Source organism: Larimichthys crocea, chromosome XI (assembly GCF_000972845.2).
Source record: "Larimichthys crocea isolate SSNF chromosome XI, L_crocea_2.0, whole genome shotgun sequence".
NCBI classification, from domain to species: domain Eukaryota; kingdom Metazoa; phylum Chordata; class Actinopteri; family Sciaenidae; genus Larimichthys; species Larimichthys crocea.
In genome coordinates, this window is record NC_040021.1 from 13,709,721 (window position 1) to 13,728,310 (window position 18,590).

Consider the following 18,590-nt stretch of genomic DNA (forward strand, 5'->3'; position numbering starts at 1 on the left):
GGCTTTTACTTTTTAAGGGCTAAATTCAAAATGTGTCACTGCCCAGTACAGACTTTAGTATGCAGCAGTTTATGAAGTGGGTGTACACCTAAAAAGACAATAGAAGAGATGCATGATGTTGAGTAATGTTGATCATTTATAGAAACACCAGGAAGTGAGTCAGCGCGCTCTTGGAGCAGAAGGGGGCGCCACACCATGCGCAACTTTGTCCTGCGGTTTCAGCCAATCCCTGCGCAGTGCTGTGTCTGTAATCCAGCCCCTGTCCTGCAGTGTCTCACAGAGAGAGAGAGAGAGACACAAGTTGTAGAGAAAGACGAGAACAAGAGGGAGAGGCGGTGATGTCAGAATGAGTCTGCAACATAACAGTCCAGCGATGGAAACATAAGACGCACCAGATAGATCGATATATCGGTGATCAGACAGACTGCCTATCAGTTCGGGAGTGGATGTGAGGTGAGTGTGAAGAAGAAAGGAAAGAGGGAAGAAGAAAAGGAGGAGAAACATGAGTCGGCAGCAGCAGCAGTCCCAGGGAGTGGTTTTAACGGGTTACCACAGCAACGCGGAACTGTTGCCGAAAACTGGACCGTGTCCTCCAGGGTGTCCGTCAGTCCTGGAGTCCAACGCGCCCAGGTGGGACGTATGAGTGTGTGCAGGTGTGATATCACACTTTGAGTCGAGGCCAGTGGCGACTGAAGGTGTGTGTGTGTGTGTGACAGAGAGAGAGCAAAGGTCACACTGTGTTATTTTCCTCATTTTGAAACAGGACATAGTTGACTGTCAGCACTAACTTCACAGTACAAACCTGGTTAATTGCACTCAGGCAGGATTACTTTGTTATAATTCCATGATGGGGCCAAACTCCGCCCATGGCCTTGTGTTTTTCCTTTTACCACATTCTCTAATCAGCAGGTTAACCTTGACTTTGTTATACTAGCCCAGATTCTGCAAGGTTGCCTATCTGACTCTTCCACACCACTGTAGGTCCAAGGAGAGGAATGCAGTATTTAAAAAACACAGCTCTGAGTCAGTGTTTGCAGTATAAAATAGTCAGTTGCTGCTGTTGTTGGTCTATTGTCAAGATTATGCAACAGTTATTGGATTAGTCAGTGGTTATATAATACCAGCACTTATTTTAAAATTAGATCAGTCATTGAAGTCGTTTCTAGATCAATGATGCTTCATATTTGATCGCCCTGACTCCTAAAAATGTGAGGATTTACTGCTTTTCTGTCTTTTGGCTCATTGTAAATAGAATATCTTTTGGTTTGAGATGTAAGCTGGACAAACTGTTCAGGGCCCCCATTTACACTTTTCTGTACTTGTTGTATTAATCAAACGATCGATAGATTGACTAAGAAAACAATCAACAGAATAATCAATACGGAACATCTTTATTTGCAGCCATAAACTTATGGGACTACCAGGTTTAAAAGAGTTTGTCCCTCGATGCATTCCCTTGATGCATATTTCATTTTATTGTGAGTTAACCTAGTCATAGTTTCTAGAATAAATTGTTTAATCTATTAAAATGTCACACAAATGTCTTGTTTTGTCCCGCCAACCATCAAAACCAAACATCAGTCAGTCCAGTGATATCAAATGGAGAAAAGTGGACACATTAGAGAGGTTAAAGAGGCTTTTATCCTGATAAATAAGTTAAATATTTAATTGATTCTGTGAGCTCTCCTGTAGATGTTCAGTTAGGTTGGGCTCTGTTGATTTATACACCTGATCTGTTTTCATGCCGTGCTAACTGTCACTGTCAAAAGACACATTTTGAGGCGCCGTCACAGAGGAAACTCTGAATGGGAACTAAGCTCACAATAAAACAGCTGTGACAGCCTTTTTATTTATAACTGGACACATTTGTATATGTGTCCACTTCGAGCTGGCTGTGTGTGTGTCCAGTATGTGTTTAGAACCGTCAACAACCGTGGTGTGGTGAAAGTAAACAACTCACAGTCCAGCTGCCTGTGTATGTGTGTGTATGTGTGTGTGTGTACGTACGTACGTACGTACGTACAGTATATGTATGTGTCTGTGTGTGTTCCAGATGGCTTGTCCAGCTAGCTAGAAGAAAACAGCATCACATTACAGCCTGCCTTTGTCTCACCTCCCACAGCAGTGTGTGTGTGTGTGTGTGTGTGTGTGTGTGTGTGTGTGTCCTGTCTAGGTTGACGTGAAGGCTTAGTTTTGTGGTCATTGTTTCCCCTAGTCAGGAAATGAGAGACACAGACAGACAGACAGACAGACAGACAGACAAGACAGACAGAGAGTCTCTGGCTTTTTACCAGCAGTGGACATTCGACCTAAGGAGCCTTAGGTTACGTGCCCTCTGCACATGGATGACTTCTGTTAGTCGAATGGAAAGAGAAGAAGTTGAACTATTAGCGAAAAGGCAGCATGTTTCTGTACTGTTTTCTATTTCCATGTAAGGACCAGAGCTTCCCTCATGCATCCATGTGGTAAAAAAGTATCCAGTGGACACACATGGTTTAGATTAATCCGCTCGTGTGATGTAACAGACAGCCTAACCTCACCACAGCTGAAATTCAACGCTGCACGGGAAATGACATCTGCAGAAAAGGAAGACAAGCTGTGAAAGGTTACAAGGAGTCAGACAAGCATGGGATGGCATATAGTGCTCTGTAGTGACACTCGAGTCACTCAGATTCAAATTGGCATATATCCGGATGAGCAGGACTCACAGTATTACCATGAATAAACACAAGAGTTACCGGACACGTTTGGAAAAAGGATATAATACAAAGAAACACATGACGAGCCAAAAACAGTAGACATATGGTGTCACGCAAGACAAACTGGCATCTGACTCAAACTTTAAACAAAAAAAAAAAAGGAAGAACACATCTGTTATGATGTAGATTAATTAGAACTGAAAGATGATTTATTTAAAAAGTGTGTCATAGCTGAGACCAGTGACAGAGAGAGGGGGAACAGAGGCAGCCTCTGTTTCCCACAGAGGACAGCTGGCACCTGTTGGTCTGAATGGGAATACCCTCCTAACCACACACACACACACACACACACACACACACACACACATTCAGTCGCCTTTCCTTTTCTTATGTCAGCAGCAAAACATCCTCAGCACTCCATTGTTCACATTCTGAAGCTGCCAAAGCATGAAAATAAATCAGATCTGCCACCATATTCAACTCGAGTGGTGAAAGAAGTACTGACGCCACTCATTTATGTATACCCCTCATGTTTGTATAATATAAATATGAAGCTAAAACGAGAAATAACATGTTATCTACCTTAGAGGAGCTGGTAGAGGGATTTTGGACAGAACCACGCTAGTAGTTTCCCTTTGTTTCCAGTCTTTATGCTAAGCTAAGCTAAGCATCTGGCATGAAAATTGTATCAATGTGGCCATCTAACTCTCAGCAAGAAAGCTGTAAACGTGTAAAAATACGACTTATGCAGGCACTGAAAATTTGACTTAAGTTAGATAATTAAGTGGCAGGTAAATATGCTTATAAACACAAATGAAGTTATTAGGATATTAATGCATTTACACAATCATCATTATAAATATCACATATTTTATAAGTTGGCAGGATGTTCTGTGTTTAAAATTTTACTCAGCAAAGTCAGTCTAGCTGTCACAGTAATGTATTGGAGTAAAAAGCAATATTTTCTTCTACAATGTGACCAACAAGTCAAAGTACTTCTATAGTGCTTAAAAATATACTGAGTTAGGTTACTTTCTACCACTGTCCACGTGGTAGGGATGTATGATGGTGTTTATCTTATATAAATCATGCTGCTGTGGGGTGAAACAGCTTTGTCACTGAGTCGTACTATATAAACACCCTCAGGTCATGTGGGCTCATGTAGTTTTAGAGTTAACTTCCTCAGATCTTACTTGACTCAGATTTGTCTCATCAGTGCTGAACTTGTCCTTAGCTGGGTGACACCGGTTCCTTCTATCCCTGTTTGCACCTCGCAGTGTGTTTCACACAAGACCACGCACACTCCACCTTTGTCGGCAGCTCTGAACAGGTGATAAAAAGGTGCACGGATAAAGGTACAAAGAGTAGAACAATTGCACACACAGCTGCGACGCTGTTTTCCTTTAAAGGTCATTATGAAAGTGTGAGAATGTGTTTGTTTTACTCACAAGGGCAGCACGCCTGACCTCTATGAGTGTGTGTGTGTAAGAGAGAGCAAAGTCATGTGCAGTTTTGTTCATAAAGCTCTGAATAATTTGTTTGCGTCGTTGTGGGTGGATGATTTTCTGCTCTTTCGCAGCTCTTGAACTGTGACAGCCGCACTCCAAAGAGAGACACAAAAATCTTGGCATTATAACCGATTCACTCAGAGGAAGCATGCCTGTCCTATGGTTCATAAATCCATGAATGATCATGTGGAAATTTCAGAGCTTAATTTTTAACATGGTTGTTAATCTCGACCTACAGGATCATAGTTAAACGGAAAATGAGTCTGAGCCAATGAGGCGGCTCACAACATCGGCTTACATCACAGTCCTCTATGTCCAATCAATAGCCAATTCCTATCATCTGATCTTTGTGGTGAGTCAGTCAGATTTGGAATAACACCAAAAACAACTACAAGTTGCTTCTAAACTACAGTAAGCTATGTAATCCATCCACAGACGCGAACAAGACCAAGAGCGTACAGCCATGCTAAAGCCAACGCCAAGATGGCAACACACTCACAATGTTGATGCTAAAATATATTAGTTTATTGTGCTAACATTTACAAATTAGCACACCTGAAACTCACTAAGATCATTAAAACTCTTCCTCTGGGGACCATGAATGTCTGTCGAACCTTTATGACAATCCATCAAATAGTTGTTGAGATATTTCAGTCTGGACCAAACAAAAGACCAGCTGTGTCGTCCCTAGAGCCACCAGCAAGGCTAAAGATAGTACAAGTGTAAGATCAGTGTAAACACATTGGTTAAAAACGGGTCATACTTTGGACCTAAGCTGATACGTGGCTGTAGCTGAATGAATAAACCGCTGTTTAAGGTCTTCCATCATTTGAACTACTAATAATGTCAAACTAATAATTGTGTGTACGTGTTTGCTAATCTCTGATTTATGATTTAGTCAATCCGTTCTTCATACTGGCGTTCGGGATGAAGGTAAATGATTAACTCATACTGTGAGTTCATGTGTGTGTTCTGCGAGTATGCTGCCAAGGTAAACACATCATTTTCTGCCATTGCTGACAAATGAAAACCTTTTTAAATTGGTGAAGCTTTGGTAAGACGGTGAGTATATGTGAAGAGAATGACCTGCAAAGTTTGCTTTTATTAAGACGAAGAGGCACAGACAGTACGTGCCCTCCTGTGTTATTACACAGTGCTTAGACTAAAGCCTAATGAGAGGAGAGGAGATGGTACCATGAGGAGATGGTACCATGAGGAGATGGATACAGGAAAACAGGGGGTTAAGTGTACAGAGTAGACAGGAAAAGGACATAAGGCCCACGCAAGGTGAAGGAAGTATGACAAGAGGAGGTGGAGGAAGGGTGTGTGAAAGAAAATAGATTAGTGTTCGGAAGCGAAGGAGGAGGTCAATTGTTGGTGAAATACCTGATGTTCTTTGTTCAAACCTGATCAAAGTGTGTGTGTCTATATTTACCATTGTTAGTGTGTACACTGTGTGTGGGTGGCAGGAAGTCTACTGTGGTATGTGGCCTTGGATCAGCATGAACCCTCAGAGTAATACTCCACTGAAAATCCCAAATTAATTAATACAGCACATCAACTCCATGTTGGTTCAGCCTCACTGCTTAATTCATTTCCTTTACATCATTTCATCCCACAATCAAATCAAATCAAATCAAATTTTTATTTGTATAGCCCAAAGTCACAAAGGCTGCCTTTTTAGATCAGTATTATATCATCTACAGCCTCTGAAAGTTGACCTTAACTCAGTCGTTACTCAAGTACTGTACTTAAGTATATCAAATGTATGCTGCTTTATACTTTAACTCCTACATTTCAGAGTGAAATATTGTACTTTTTACTTCACTACGTCACATAGTTACGTTGATTTTAGATACAAAGCATATGACCAGTTTATTTAAATATGATGCATTGTTATAGAATAAGATCAGGTTGAGATTTAGGTCATTATATGCTTGTATTTCTTCAAACTTCATGTGTAATGTTGCATGTTGACGCACAATAGATTTAGCAGGAAAGCCCCTGGAAGAAAAAATAACAAATACAAACATTTCTATCTTTTGCACACGATGATAACTTATGCGTACAAATTATTATCTTGTTTGCATAAGATAAAAAATTTTTAAAAAGATAATCTTTCAGGACCTTGAGGGCATAATAATACTTTAACGGTTGATACCTTTCAGTACATTTCGCTGGTAGTAATTCTGTGTTTTTACACAAATGTGGTGCTGTTACATTTACTTACCCTACTGCCTTCACTTAAAGCATTATCAATAAGCCAGTCTGTATTAAATCAGTCCACATCGGGTCACTATGTATTGTGTTTTTAAATGACAGATTAGTGCCAAATATACGACAGGGCAGAGTTCAATAAAAACTGGACCAACGGTGTCTGACATTAATTTAAGAGTACACAATCTAGAGCTGTAACATGGTCACGTGGTGTGTTCACGTTTTGACACTTGTTTACTACCAGAAGGAAGTTGATATAATCAAATCAAACCTGAACCTTACTTTGACCTCACAGAAACAGCTGACTCATCAGTTTTTCGTCACTTTGGTAGTGCGCAACGTTTTTTAACAGCCCCATTGACAAATATAAGGCTCTGTATTTATTTCTCTCAGCGTGTTTGAAAAGGTGGCGACGAGACTGATGATTGCTGAGTAGATGGTTGAATGACAACAATGCTGACAGCACCGCTTCAGCTCCATCAGCATGTAACGCACGGGCAAGCTGCAGGCAGCTGCGCCATCAGTCAGCTGTACTACAACGGCAGCTGCTCACTCGATGATAACGCCATAGTCTGGAAGAGAAACCGAGAGAGAGAGAGAATGTGCTGTGTTGGATAACTGACTTCCTGTCGCAACAAAGGAGACATTCAGCTGGACATCAGCAAAACCAAAGGAGCGGTATTAAAACATTTACCAACCTCTTCACTTCCTGGAAATTTTTATTGCTGTTTGTACTGTGTACAACTCCATAACAGCACCCTGCGATAATGCATTTTGATGAGATGATGGAGTAGCAGTAGTGCCAGTGGTTGTGTTGGCAGCAGTAGTGTTGCCCTGTTTTGGAGCACTGTTGTCATGTGTTTGTGTCTTGCAGAGAGAGTGAATGTGATTAGACACGAGGTTAAAGGTCGTTGTTAAGGCCTGCTGTGCAACAGATGTTAAACCTATGACATGTGTGACACATAAGTACAGCTCCAAGCCATTGAAGGGGCCTCGTCTGTAATTACACGGTCTTCTTGTAGATGACAAATAAGGCTTTTGTTTGTTTCTTAGAGAAGCATAACTGAAGAAATGTGGTCTGTATCTTAAAACAAAGCATATATATGTTAAAAGAGTTGTCAGGCAAGTTGCACCCTTAAAAGGAAATGGATTCCTGGGTTTGATTTACATGATATACCCCAAAAAGAGATGATATGTGTGAAATGTTGTCTACCGATTGACGTATGCATGGCTACTTCACATCTAAGACTGTGTGTGAAGACAATGATTACAGTAACATACCCTGTGTTAAATCATCCTAATACAGGTTAGTCTAATGGTTCACACTGTATGCTCAGATGAGCCCAACTGTGTGAGTGCTGCTGATGTCCTCATTAGTTGACTGGCTGGGAATTTAACACGCTGCTGGCTCGTCCTTAGTTAGAGCAGCTGACTGATTTCTGTCCGCCTGACTCACTGACCGCCTTTCGTCGAAAGCTATTTAGGAATATCAGCAGCTCCTGCGAGATGAATCTAAATCGATACTCGCTACATACACACCTCTTTACAGAGCACACTCTGTTCGCGGACAATGCATTTATAATCCATATTTTTATGATAGGTGCTGGTAAGAGGGATTTATCATAACATCACTGGTAAACAAGGTGCAAAGTGCACGGATTCAAACTGTTGTGGCTGCAAGTTTCACTCAAGGGCTCATGAGCAACTGATTCTTTCAAAAAGATAAGTAGCTTTGTTGGGACATGTCAGCTAGGTGAGATTTATGCCACCAGATTTTGCATCTTTCTAAACAACCTGTCTGTGCTTGTCTCTCTTGCAGCCGCAGAACAGGACACTACACTGTTCAACAGAACCAGAACACACAACATGGAGACACCACTAGTACAAAAACCACCGGAACTGATCCATTGTCTATCCCCAACCCAAGTGTTGCCCCCTGCCCCAAGTCTCAGCATTCCTCCAGCCCTAAGCCGGGCTCCAGTCCCAAGCCGGGCTCCAGCCCCAGACATAGTCCCAATTGCAGGTCCAGACCTCGCCCTACGTGTCAGCGCTGCAACTCTCAGGTAGGCTGTGATATACGATGTGATATATATATATATGGTCATACCTCACTTGAGAGAAGATTTTTCTTAACATTCGCTTACAACATAGTTAGCTTAGTGGAGACTTCACAGGCTCTTAGGTCAATAGGTCAGGGACATAGGGTGCATGCATTACCCAGAGATAATTAATGGATGGAGATGTCCCAGCAAGCTTATCAAAAAGAAATAAACAGCCGCAAGTAGGGCCAGTTACCATAAACAAGTGATATTCTTACAGGCAACAACATTTTTCACTGTTGTACTAACTCGGGATGCTATAAATGTCTGAATTGTAACTGTTAAAATTTTACTGGAGGTGTGGTTGGCAGGTATACAATTGTTGTCCCTCATACAGAAGTATTTTCAGTTTCTCTGGGGTTTTCTGCCTGGAGACAAACCAACGAAATGAATTCATGTTAAACGCCTTTTTTGGAAAAGTGGAATGAACTGGAAAAACACACACATTGTGGATGTTTATGTAAAATGTGTGTGTGTGTGTGCCTGAAAGAAGCTGCACAGCCACATTTGAGACTTGCTCAGACTGTGGCTGTGAGTCTCGTCCTGTTATTAGTTTAACTTGATCTGCAAAAAAAAACGACTGCGCAGGACAGAAACGAGATGTGAAAACATGAATGGGAACTCCAAACTAAATAATGAAATGCTCATCTGTATACATGTGTGTCTCTCTCCGTGCGTCTCACAGGACTCTCTGGATGAGCTTGAAATGGACGACTATTGGAAGGAGGTGGAGAATATCACTCGCACAGGCGGAGGAGCAGGGAGGGGAGAAGGTGGAGGAGAAGGGGAAGTGCAAGAGGAGGAACAGCAGAAAATTCCTGAGGGTAGGATACACTGTGTCCATGGATAGACCTGAAAGAGACATAAATCTCTCACTTCTGTGGTCACTTTTTACTTCAGGTTTAGGTTTCAATGGCACACGTGCTGAAGTCATTTGTAACGGAAACAACTTACAACTTAAAAGTATTTAGTGTCACATGTTAAGAAGTAAAACGACGTGGAAAGAATTACTAAATGTAATAGCTATTCATCAAAAACACACTGTAACCTTAAACGTGCAGACCATGTCTGTGTTGCCTTACAAAGGAGGGATGTAATAAGTGTGTGTATCCTGTAAGTCTTATTTAGCCTGTTTATAAAGACCATTGTTCTCTGGAGCACTTCTTGTAAAGTATGGGTATCCAGTTCTGTCTGTAGTTTCACTTTTCCCTTTCCTGTACCTGTATAATTATCTGAATAGAGATAAGTAAAGGCTTTTGTTTTTGTTTTTCCTGCACATTTTCTCTTACAGAAGGCGAACAGGAAGAAGCGTGGCTTACAGAGGCTGGGCTAGCACGGCTGTTTGATGATTCACTGGCAGCTGACGTGGATCAGGTGCCACTAGTCCCGACAACCCTTATTTAAATAGTTTGACCTGAGTGTAATTTGAGTCATAGTTCATTGGTTTTGCCATGTTATGCCAGGTTATGCCATGCTTTGGAACCCGCTTACATGAGTAAGAAAGTGTTTGACAAGAAGGTGTCAGATAGATGGATGGGTGTACTGTATTGATATTACCTGTTGTCTCATGTTTGAATCCGATTGACTGACAGGATGTAGACAGCGCAGTGTTCCTGTCCACACTGACTAGAGCTCAGGCGGCAGCTGTTGAACGCCGTGTGACATCACTACACCAGACGTTACGACGACGCAACCGGCAACATGTTCCTGATGTCAGAGATATATTCAGACCTCCTGAAAAGGTGGGTATATTAAGCAGCCTTATATTTACATTATAGACATCAGAGTGGTATTTATGTACTCATCTAACTTTAGGCAGTATATTTCCAAAAAATATCAGTGGCCTTTCAAAGCTTCTGCTAATTATTTTCTTTTCAGAACTGTGTTAACTGAAAACTTGCGATAAGGCAGTGATAACGAGGGGCATAAAATCATCATTATCTTCCCTCTTTGATAGCATAAACATCCAACCACAGCACACATAATTAGGCATTTCCGTTTTTTTAAATTTACCACAGAGGAAGTGGTCACAACTTTGCCAACTTTACAATTTTGTTAGTTCCAGTTTGGCCATAATCAGTAACTAATCACCAAGCTGCTTCAAAATCAATGCACTGAACTGACTGGATTCATATTCAGTATATAGAAAATATATATGCTGTTAAGTTAAGTGTACTACTACTAAACCACATCAGTCAGCAGTATAAATTGTTTTGAACTAAAAGTCTTGCACTTTTTGTTTTACACAGTTTGTCCACTAATTAACAGACAAGATAATATGTAACATGAAAAACTTAGCGAGGAGGGGGAGCTCTGTGTGAATCTGTGACTTATTGAGCATTGTGTGCTGTACAGTTATGTGTGTCTGCATTGTGATGTGTGCTGCAGATTGAGGAGCCTAGTAAACTCAAAGGAGGAAGCGAGAACGGACAAAAAGACGTCACTTCTGCCGGTACGTGCATCAAACTGCTACACACACACACACACAAACACACAGAATCACACACGTATGAGTCAATGAGTCAGCATGGAGAATGATAAACTGAGGCCCAAACAAACTTCTGCATAGCAACTCACACTCACATTTTGGAAATATAAAACATGGTATGATGTGACACAACAGAAAACCATACAACGCAACAGCACTTACTGATTTATTGTAAACTTTTCTATATTGTACGTCACTGTAAAATGGGTTGAAAAGCCTAAAAATGTGTGTTTGTTCACCAGTAGAGTACTTATAGGTGCATAAAAGGCAGCAGGTCTCTTTATGCTGCAGTGAATTAGACACTGGGGCATTTAATTGTCTGTTCTGTGTATACAGCTGTATTTTACCTACATAAACACATTTGTACTTTACTACTTGTGCTGTCGTATCTTTTATTTCTTGTTTTCGTGTGTGTGTCTCAACAGAAACGGAGACAGAGCTGAACCTTGAAGTGGCGTTTTCAGAGCAGGCGCTCACTTACAGGGAGAACCATCAAAGGTTAAGAGTCACCACTAGCCCAAACTCACCTGACGACAAATTACCGGTGAGTGACATATGTGTACACACACACGTACACAAAGAATTCGCTTTCTCAGCTGTACGTTTCTTTACTGATACACTGAGTGCGTCTGTGCTTGTGGAAGAGCCAGTGGTGTAAATGAATAAACTGTGTGCTCTGATTTAATGCATTGGAATGCAAACATGTACAATGTCGCCTTGAATTGCTCTCTTGCTGTAAGCATTATATACTGCATGGTCATACTGGAGCTTGTATTGGGAACTTGTGAATTGTGGTTCAATGATTGGCAGGGGTGACAGAAGCTGAGATGTGTGTCAGCAACAGAAATTTAAGACACCTTACTGCGCAACATTGTTTTTTTTACTGATCACAGTGTATTTTTAGCTGTTACAACATGTATGTCTTGTGTAGTCGAAGTGAAGTTTCAGGTTTATTTGTCCTGTTAGCCTGTTAACACAGGATCAACAGTACAATGACAAAAAAAAAAACATGTCAGCTCAGCATTGAGGGCACTAGTTGTGGTAACAGCACTAGACATAAATGATAAAAAGCTAAAGCTAAGCTAAAAAAAATAAATAAAAACAATACAGTAACATTTTAGGAAAAGAAGCTGGGGTAATATAAATAAAATGTAACAAAATAGAATACTAAAAATATGTATAAGTATGTAAAAGTGTACTATGCACTGTATAAATGTGGAAAAGTTGTGTCAACTATATATTTGTGTGTGTGAGCAGTTTGAGTGTCAGTCTGTACTGCCATCTGCTGGCTGAAGTTGGTATAACAGATTATTTCCACTGTTGTATTTCTTCTCATGCAATTTAATAAATTCAGTACACAGTCCACATTTAGCGTGCAATGAAAAGTAAATACAGTCCTGTGTTACTTTGGAACAATGTTTACTTTGAATGTTTTCTCTCACAGTAACTAACGCCCCCCTGTCCGCTTCTCTCTTTGTGTTTCTTCTCAAGAACTTCAAGCTGCTCCGAGATAAAACAGGTCAGACCAGAATAGGAGATCTGTCTCCACTGGATATGAAAAAGGTGATGTGTGTTTGACAATCTGACCTGAGGATACTTCACATCATTGTTTGATCATCTCATGTTTATTTTATGATTTCAATGTTCAATCAGGTGTGTAGACTAGTGCTTGTGGAGTCCACTGCTCTGTTTGACACTGCTGGGATAGACCTCAAGGCTCACAAGGCTGTCAAAGTTAAGACTAGAGGTACACACACACACATACACACACACACACACACACAGGGAACACACAGAGACACAACCTAAGACATAAAAAGTAAAATAAACACACACAAACATGGCTAACACTGACACACATTCAAAAACCTTTTCCAGGTAAACATGTACAGTTAATGTACTGTAACAAGGTATTTCAGTTTTACTAAATATTTGTGTCTGTGTGTGTGCAGAAAATGGCCTTTTTGGTGTTCCTCTTACCACTTTACTGGATCAGGACCAGAAGCGAGTTCCTGGGACCAAAGTGCCATTAATACTGCAGCGGGTGAGACATGGACAGCTCAATATTACGACGAGAGGAAATTTCATGTATAACATGAATTGTTCTTTCAACATGTGATGTTTTGCACAACCTTGATCTCTCTCTATCTTATTCCTAGCTCATTAGTCATATTGAGGATGAAGGATTAGACACCGAGGGACTACTACGGATCCCTGGAGCGGCCACTAGAGTCAAGGTCGGTTAAAGCGTTTCAATGCCGCCACTACAGACACGTTGTAAAATGGTAAAATCCTAGTTGTTAGCGTTAGACTTAACAAGCTCGCCTGTGTGGATCTATCCCAAATCCAGTCACTGTGCCAGGAGCTCGAGTCCTCTTTCTACGACGGGTTTCCATGGCAACAGTTGAAACAGCATGATGCTGCTAGCCTTTTGAAGCTGTTCATCAGGGAGTTACCGCATCCATTACTGACTGTGGAGTACCTCAATGCTTTTATTGCCGTCAACAGTATGTATACCGCGTGTTCATGAAATGTTCTGCTCGCTCACAGTATGATATAAAATGACCATGATCATTTCTGTGTGTGTGTGTGTGTGTGTGTGTTTGCAGAGCTCCCCACAAAGAAGCAACAGCTGCAGGCTCTGAACCTGCTGGTTCTCTTATTACCCTCGGCCAACCGAGATACTTTGAAGGTGAGCGCACTCTCAGTTTGAAAAGAACGACGGAAGCTCTCGACTGTTTCTATTGTAAACGTTGATTTCTGTTTGCTTCCTCAGGCACTTGTGGAGTTTTTCCAGCGTGTCATTGACCATCAGGCCAAGAATAAAATGACCCTCAACAATGTCTCTGTTGTCATGGCACCCAACATCTTCATGTTCAAAGGCTTCCGCTCCAAGGTGACGGAGCAACAGGAGTTCTCCATGGCAACCAGCACGGCCAACATCGTCCGGCTGCTGATTAGATACCAGAATCTTCTATGGACGGTAAGGATCAGAAAGAGACTTCCAGCTTGATTAATTCTGCCATTTAAATCACCTCTATAAACAAACTGCAAATGTGTGTCCATGTCAATACATTTGTACTGGAAATCAATGGAGAACACTGTTCCTTAATGCATCCTGGTTAGGTATAGTCTGGATTTATTTTTGTCATGGATGGTACAGCGTGTACTCAGGGTATCAAATCTCCCTTTTGTGTGTGTCTCTTGTCTCCAGATCCCCAAGTTCATTGTGAACCAGGTCAGACAACAAAACATGGAAAGTCAGCGGAAACAGAATAAAGAGAGGGCTGTAAGAAAGCTGCTGAAGAAGATTACCACCGACAAACCGTCTGATAAAGCTGTCCCCGAGGTAGGAGCTTCTTCTGGTTATGTAGCAGTACATCGAAAATGAGATTTCAGATCAGAGCAGAGCAATCATTTTATGGTTGTCATAATGTGGTTGAGACACAGTAGTGACATCTAGTGGGGTTTCTGCAGTATGCTGGTATATTTATCTCATAGTGCAACAGGTAGATCTGTCATAAGATAATTATCCCTATCGCACAGATGCAATCATTTGCTCCTTTCCATACTCAATTTTAACTGGATTTGTTTAGTTCTGTCTACTCTGCATGAACTGAGTTATTAAATGGAAGAATAGAACAATGAGTCACCAGTTAACCTGTTGACCTGCATGTCTTGGACTGTGGGAGGAAGCTGGAGTAACCAGGAAGAAGCCACGCAGACACAGAAAATCCCCCAGGCCGGCTAAATCATAACTCTTTGATAAATCGGCCCATTCAGAAAAAGAAAAAAAAGAAATACATATAATACACATATATTATTTACAGAACATTGATGATCAATCATGTCAGCTGGCCACCCTGCATTTACTTTATTGTAGTCCCAGTTTAAAATGTATGTAGACTATATTTAGGGACTCCCTGTTGCATCTTTCCATCATCTATGGGCTCCTTGGCCTGAAAAACAATGAAGACTCAACAATGAGGTGGAATGAAGGAGAAATGTGGTTAATTTTTCAGTTCTGTGTTGACTGAATCTGAATCTAAACAACTCGAACATTTTCACATAGATTTTTGAAAATGTGGGTCACTCTGTTTTGCTTTGTTTTGTTTCTTGGCATTAGTTTGACAATCAGCTTCTCAGATTTCATGCAGCTGTGCTGTTGTAGATGGGAATCAATGTGAATCTTATCATAACCAGTTGGGATTTAACATTTTCTAGGTTACAACACCTCTAATCGACTTCCTAGGAACTCTAAATAAATAAAAAATCTTCTGGCAAACAGATTCTACTTTTGAAAGATCATAGCAGCACACTTTAGAGTGCTGTTCTTCTTGACGATACAGTGGTAAATGAGTAACTATAGCAACACTTGACCCTGCATGCTCGTCTAAGTGCTCTGAGACCAGACAGTGTTTGGAGTTTATTAAACAGAAGAGTAGGAATTTCAAGTCCACATTCTTGTTGTCTGAAGTCGCTGTCTCCTGTGAGTGTGCGAGTTATGTGCAATGAAGACGGTGTTTGAGACCTCATTACTGTAAAGTGTTTATGCCTGTGTGATTAACTGTATGTTTTCTCGCTCTCTGTTTGTCTCCCTGCGTGTTTACAACCAGGAGAGTTCGCAGGGATTTATTCGAGTCCAAGCACCACAGTTCAGTAAAGTGTCTATGGCAGTGCAGCTTACTGAAGAGCTGCAGGCTGCTGATGTGTTAACACGCTTCCTCAGCCAGGACAGGTAATGAGTGTACACACAAATACACATGCAGCTTTCTTGGCAGCATCCTTAACGTTTTCCTCTTACTCTCTCTGGTGCTTCCTCTTTTTGTCCTCCCAGTTCAGTGGTAGTGAAGCGAGAAGAGCTGTGTCTCTATGAGATTGGTGGAAACATCAGTAAGTGCTGCTCCCACTAAATATTAATTACAACGCTTATGAATGATGCTGATAATCCGGCTAATGATCCAACTGAGTTGTGAATACATCGTGTCTCTCTTTTCTCCTCTTTGTCCGTCGACCCCCAGAGGAGAGATGTCTAGATGGGGAAACGTATATGAAAGACCTCATCCAGCTGAACCCTACAGCAGAATGGGTCATCAAACCCTTGCAGAGATAAACCTGCTGCTCCAAATCTGCTGCTTCACCACTGTGTCCTACTGAAGAAGAGACATCACTTGAATCTCTGTGGTATCTGCTGGTTCTGGATCTACTTGAACCATTCACTTTGTAGCGAAGACATTTCTGAACACAGCTGGTCATGTTCACACCGTTTGTTAGCTTTGAAAACTGCCAAAAAAAAAAAAATCAAAGTAATACGGCAGTGTTAAAAACGTTTGGTCAAATCTGTGTGGAAATACTTGAACAGCCAGATTGTGAAACAAGAAAAAGGGAAAACCATGTGCTTGGAGTAACGATAACACAGACTTTTCCATTTTTTTCCCCCACCATGCCTTATGCTACATATTGGGATTTTGGGCCTCAGGTACTACTAGCTCTAAAGTATCAGACAGTTGTGCAGGGGTAAGAAAACCACTTGTTGTCCTCTCTGGAGTCCCGACAGACCACTGTTGTACCCAGTTTGTTACAGCAATTGAGCCACAATATTGTGCTTCTTAATATTATGTGATACTGTAAGTATTACAGTTATATACTGTGATTTATTGCCACTAATCACTTTGTTGTGTCTGGAGTAATAAGCTGAAATGATTTTATTAAATCCTGAATTAATTACATGACATAAATACATGTCTAAAAATTTGAGATTATTGGCTTTTGTTTATTTATATTTTTATTAAAAGCCCTAAAGAGTAAAATGTTTGTATGTAAGCACTTCACTGTCACTGGTGCGTCCAAAGGTGGATGAGGAGGAGGCGGCCCTTATGTGGCATGCTTCAACAGTGACCGCAAAACTTCTCATAAAACCGACGTCACTGACAGCTTAATAGGGCACGCAATGATGACATCACTGTTTTTATTGGTACATTAATATTGTACCATTGATGTTTGAGTGTGTTAATGAGTGAATCCATCTTCAAAAACTGCTTCCCACTGCAGTGTCCAAATATGAACAAACACATTTTAACATTTTTTTATATATACATTATATTTAGTAGCCTGTGTGTAAGCTTGCATGGAATTCATGTTCAAGTCAATTGCCTTACAAGTTTTGTACCAAAGATTTGATCATTTTAAATATATGTTGGACTCTTTAGTGATGATTTTGAAGAAATAAAAGTGTTATAAATGGCCTTTTTAAATGATACACTCCCACATTATGGGTTACAAAAGTATCTGGACACTAATACTTTTGGCTTTTGTTGTTTTGATTTTTGGCTCTCTTCTTTTCACAGTCTGGATGGATGTGAGTTTTCACACATGATCCAGAAACAGAAAATCTCCATCTTTTCTTTTTGGCACATTGTATCTGTTCTTTTCTTGGCTTTAAGCAAAAGTCTAATCTGATTCTGTGTGGTTTCTCAGTTTCGACAGCTTGCCGAGGATCATATCTGCGCCACAAAAGTAGCAAACCTCGCAGATGTTTCTCTTGTGGAGGGCTGGCAAGTGTCACTGTCACTAAACCGAAAACCCTGCCTTGTATTATGTTTACTGTGAATGTTTTGTTTTCTTTCTCTGAAATGACCACTAAAACATCCTGTAAATAAACATCCAATTATTAATTATAATACCTGCTTGTATGAGTGCTTGTGTTTGCAAAGGGCCTCATTTATATTAGAGAATGAATGTTCTTACAGTTTGGTGACTTTGAATACATTTTCTGTCATTGTCAGTCCTGTCTCTCTCCTGTCTGCCATTGTGTATATTTTTATATACTGTCTTATATGAAAGACTTTATTAAAGTAACTTCCCTCTCTTAATCAAGTAGCTGGCAGCTCTGACCCAGGTAGTGCTCTATTCAAATAATTTCCTGTGAGAAATAATGGCCCCACTTAGTCAAATGGTCAGAGTGCTAATAGATTTAGCCAGGCTAATAGTGTCTGAGTGAATTGGTTTACTATGGATCAGAGACAAACACCGAACGTACCAGTCTCATCTCCTTTGTGGTAACAGAAGTCAATCCTGACTGCAAAAATATCCAAGAGGGGTTGTACAGAGTTTTCATATAAATAATGTAACGCTGGTTACTCTAAACTTGACTTTTGCTGAATTAAATTACATTTGGGCTGTGGGTAAAGCAAAGGCACAGAGGACAGCTGAACACTCACAACGAATGTGACACGTCACCTCAATGTTTTATCTCATATCACACACCGCCAATCTTAACAATCACTTAAATTACAGACAAAGTGCTCCATATTATATAGTATATGAGAAATAATCTATAAGATAAGTATTTACAAATATAAATCTTGTTTTACAATGAACCAGTAACTATGCTCATAGATATCAGATTTTATCCTCAAACACTTTGATTGTGTTTCTGACGTCTATCAAGTCTGTAGTCATTTCTGTTATTAAAAATACATTTCTTTACACTTGCAAGTTATCATGAGTGCAGTTAATGTTACTCAAGTTATGCTGGAAGAGGAAAACATCACCAAACAGTGAGTGTTCACAGCCTGCC

The 18,590-nt window shown here is 40.6% G+C and overlaps 1 protein-coding gene across 1 annotated transcript; it reads left to right on the forward strand.

Annotated features, from left to right (window-relative positions):
• Positions 1-203: 203 nt before the first annotated feature.
• Positions 204-17,691, forward strand: arhgap18 (Rho GTPase activating protein 18). Its single transcript, XM_027284411.1, has 18 exons — positions 204-630; positions 8,244-8,487; positions 9,209-9,347; positions 9,815-9,897; positions 10,116-10,265; positions 10,912-10,975; positions 11,437-11,555; positions 12,503-12,574; positions 12,665-12,758; positions 12,964-13,055; positions 13,171-13,248; positions 13,362-13,518; positions 13,621-13,703; positions 13,788-13,994; positions 14,226-14,360; positions 15,628-15,749; positions 15,849-15,904; positions 16,033-17,691. Exons 1-18 carry the CDS (start codon positions 503-505, stop codon positions 16,122-16,124), a joined length of 2,115 nt encoding a protein of 704 aa, XP_027140212.1. The 5' UTR covers positions 204-502; the 3' UTR covers positions 16,125-17,691.
• Positions 17,692-18,590: the final 899 nt, after the last annotated feature.

What these genes read in the sequence shown, in the direction of transcription:
- arhgap18 (XM_027284411.1), top strand. Translation starts at nt 503, where the DNA reads ATGAGTCGGCAGCAGCAGCAGTCCCAGGGAGTGGTTTTAACGGGTTAC. An exon ending in CTCCACTGGATATGAAAAAG is followed by an intron (nt 12,575 to 12,664) that starts GTGATGTGTGTT and finishes ATGTTCAATCAG; the next exon opens with GTGTGTAGACTAGTGCTTGT. An exon ending in TGCTTTTATTGCCGTCAACA is followed by an intron (nt 13,519 to 13,620) that starts GTATGTATACCG and finishes GTGTGTTTGCAG; the next exon opens with AGCTCCCCACAAAGAAGCAA.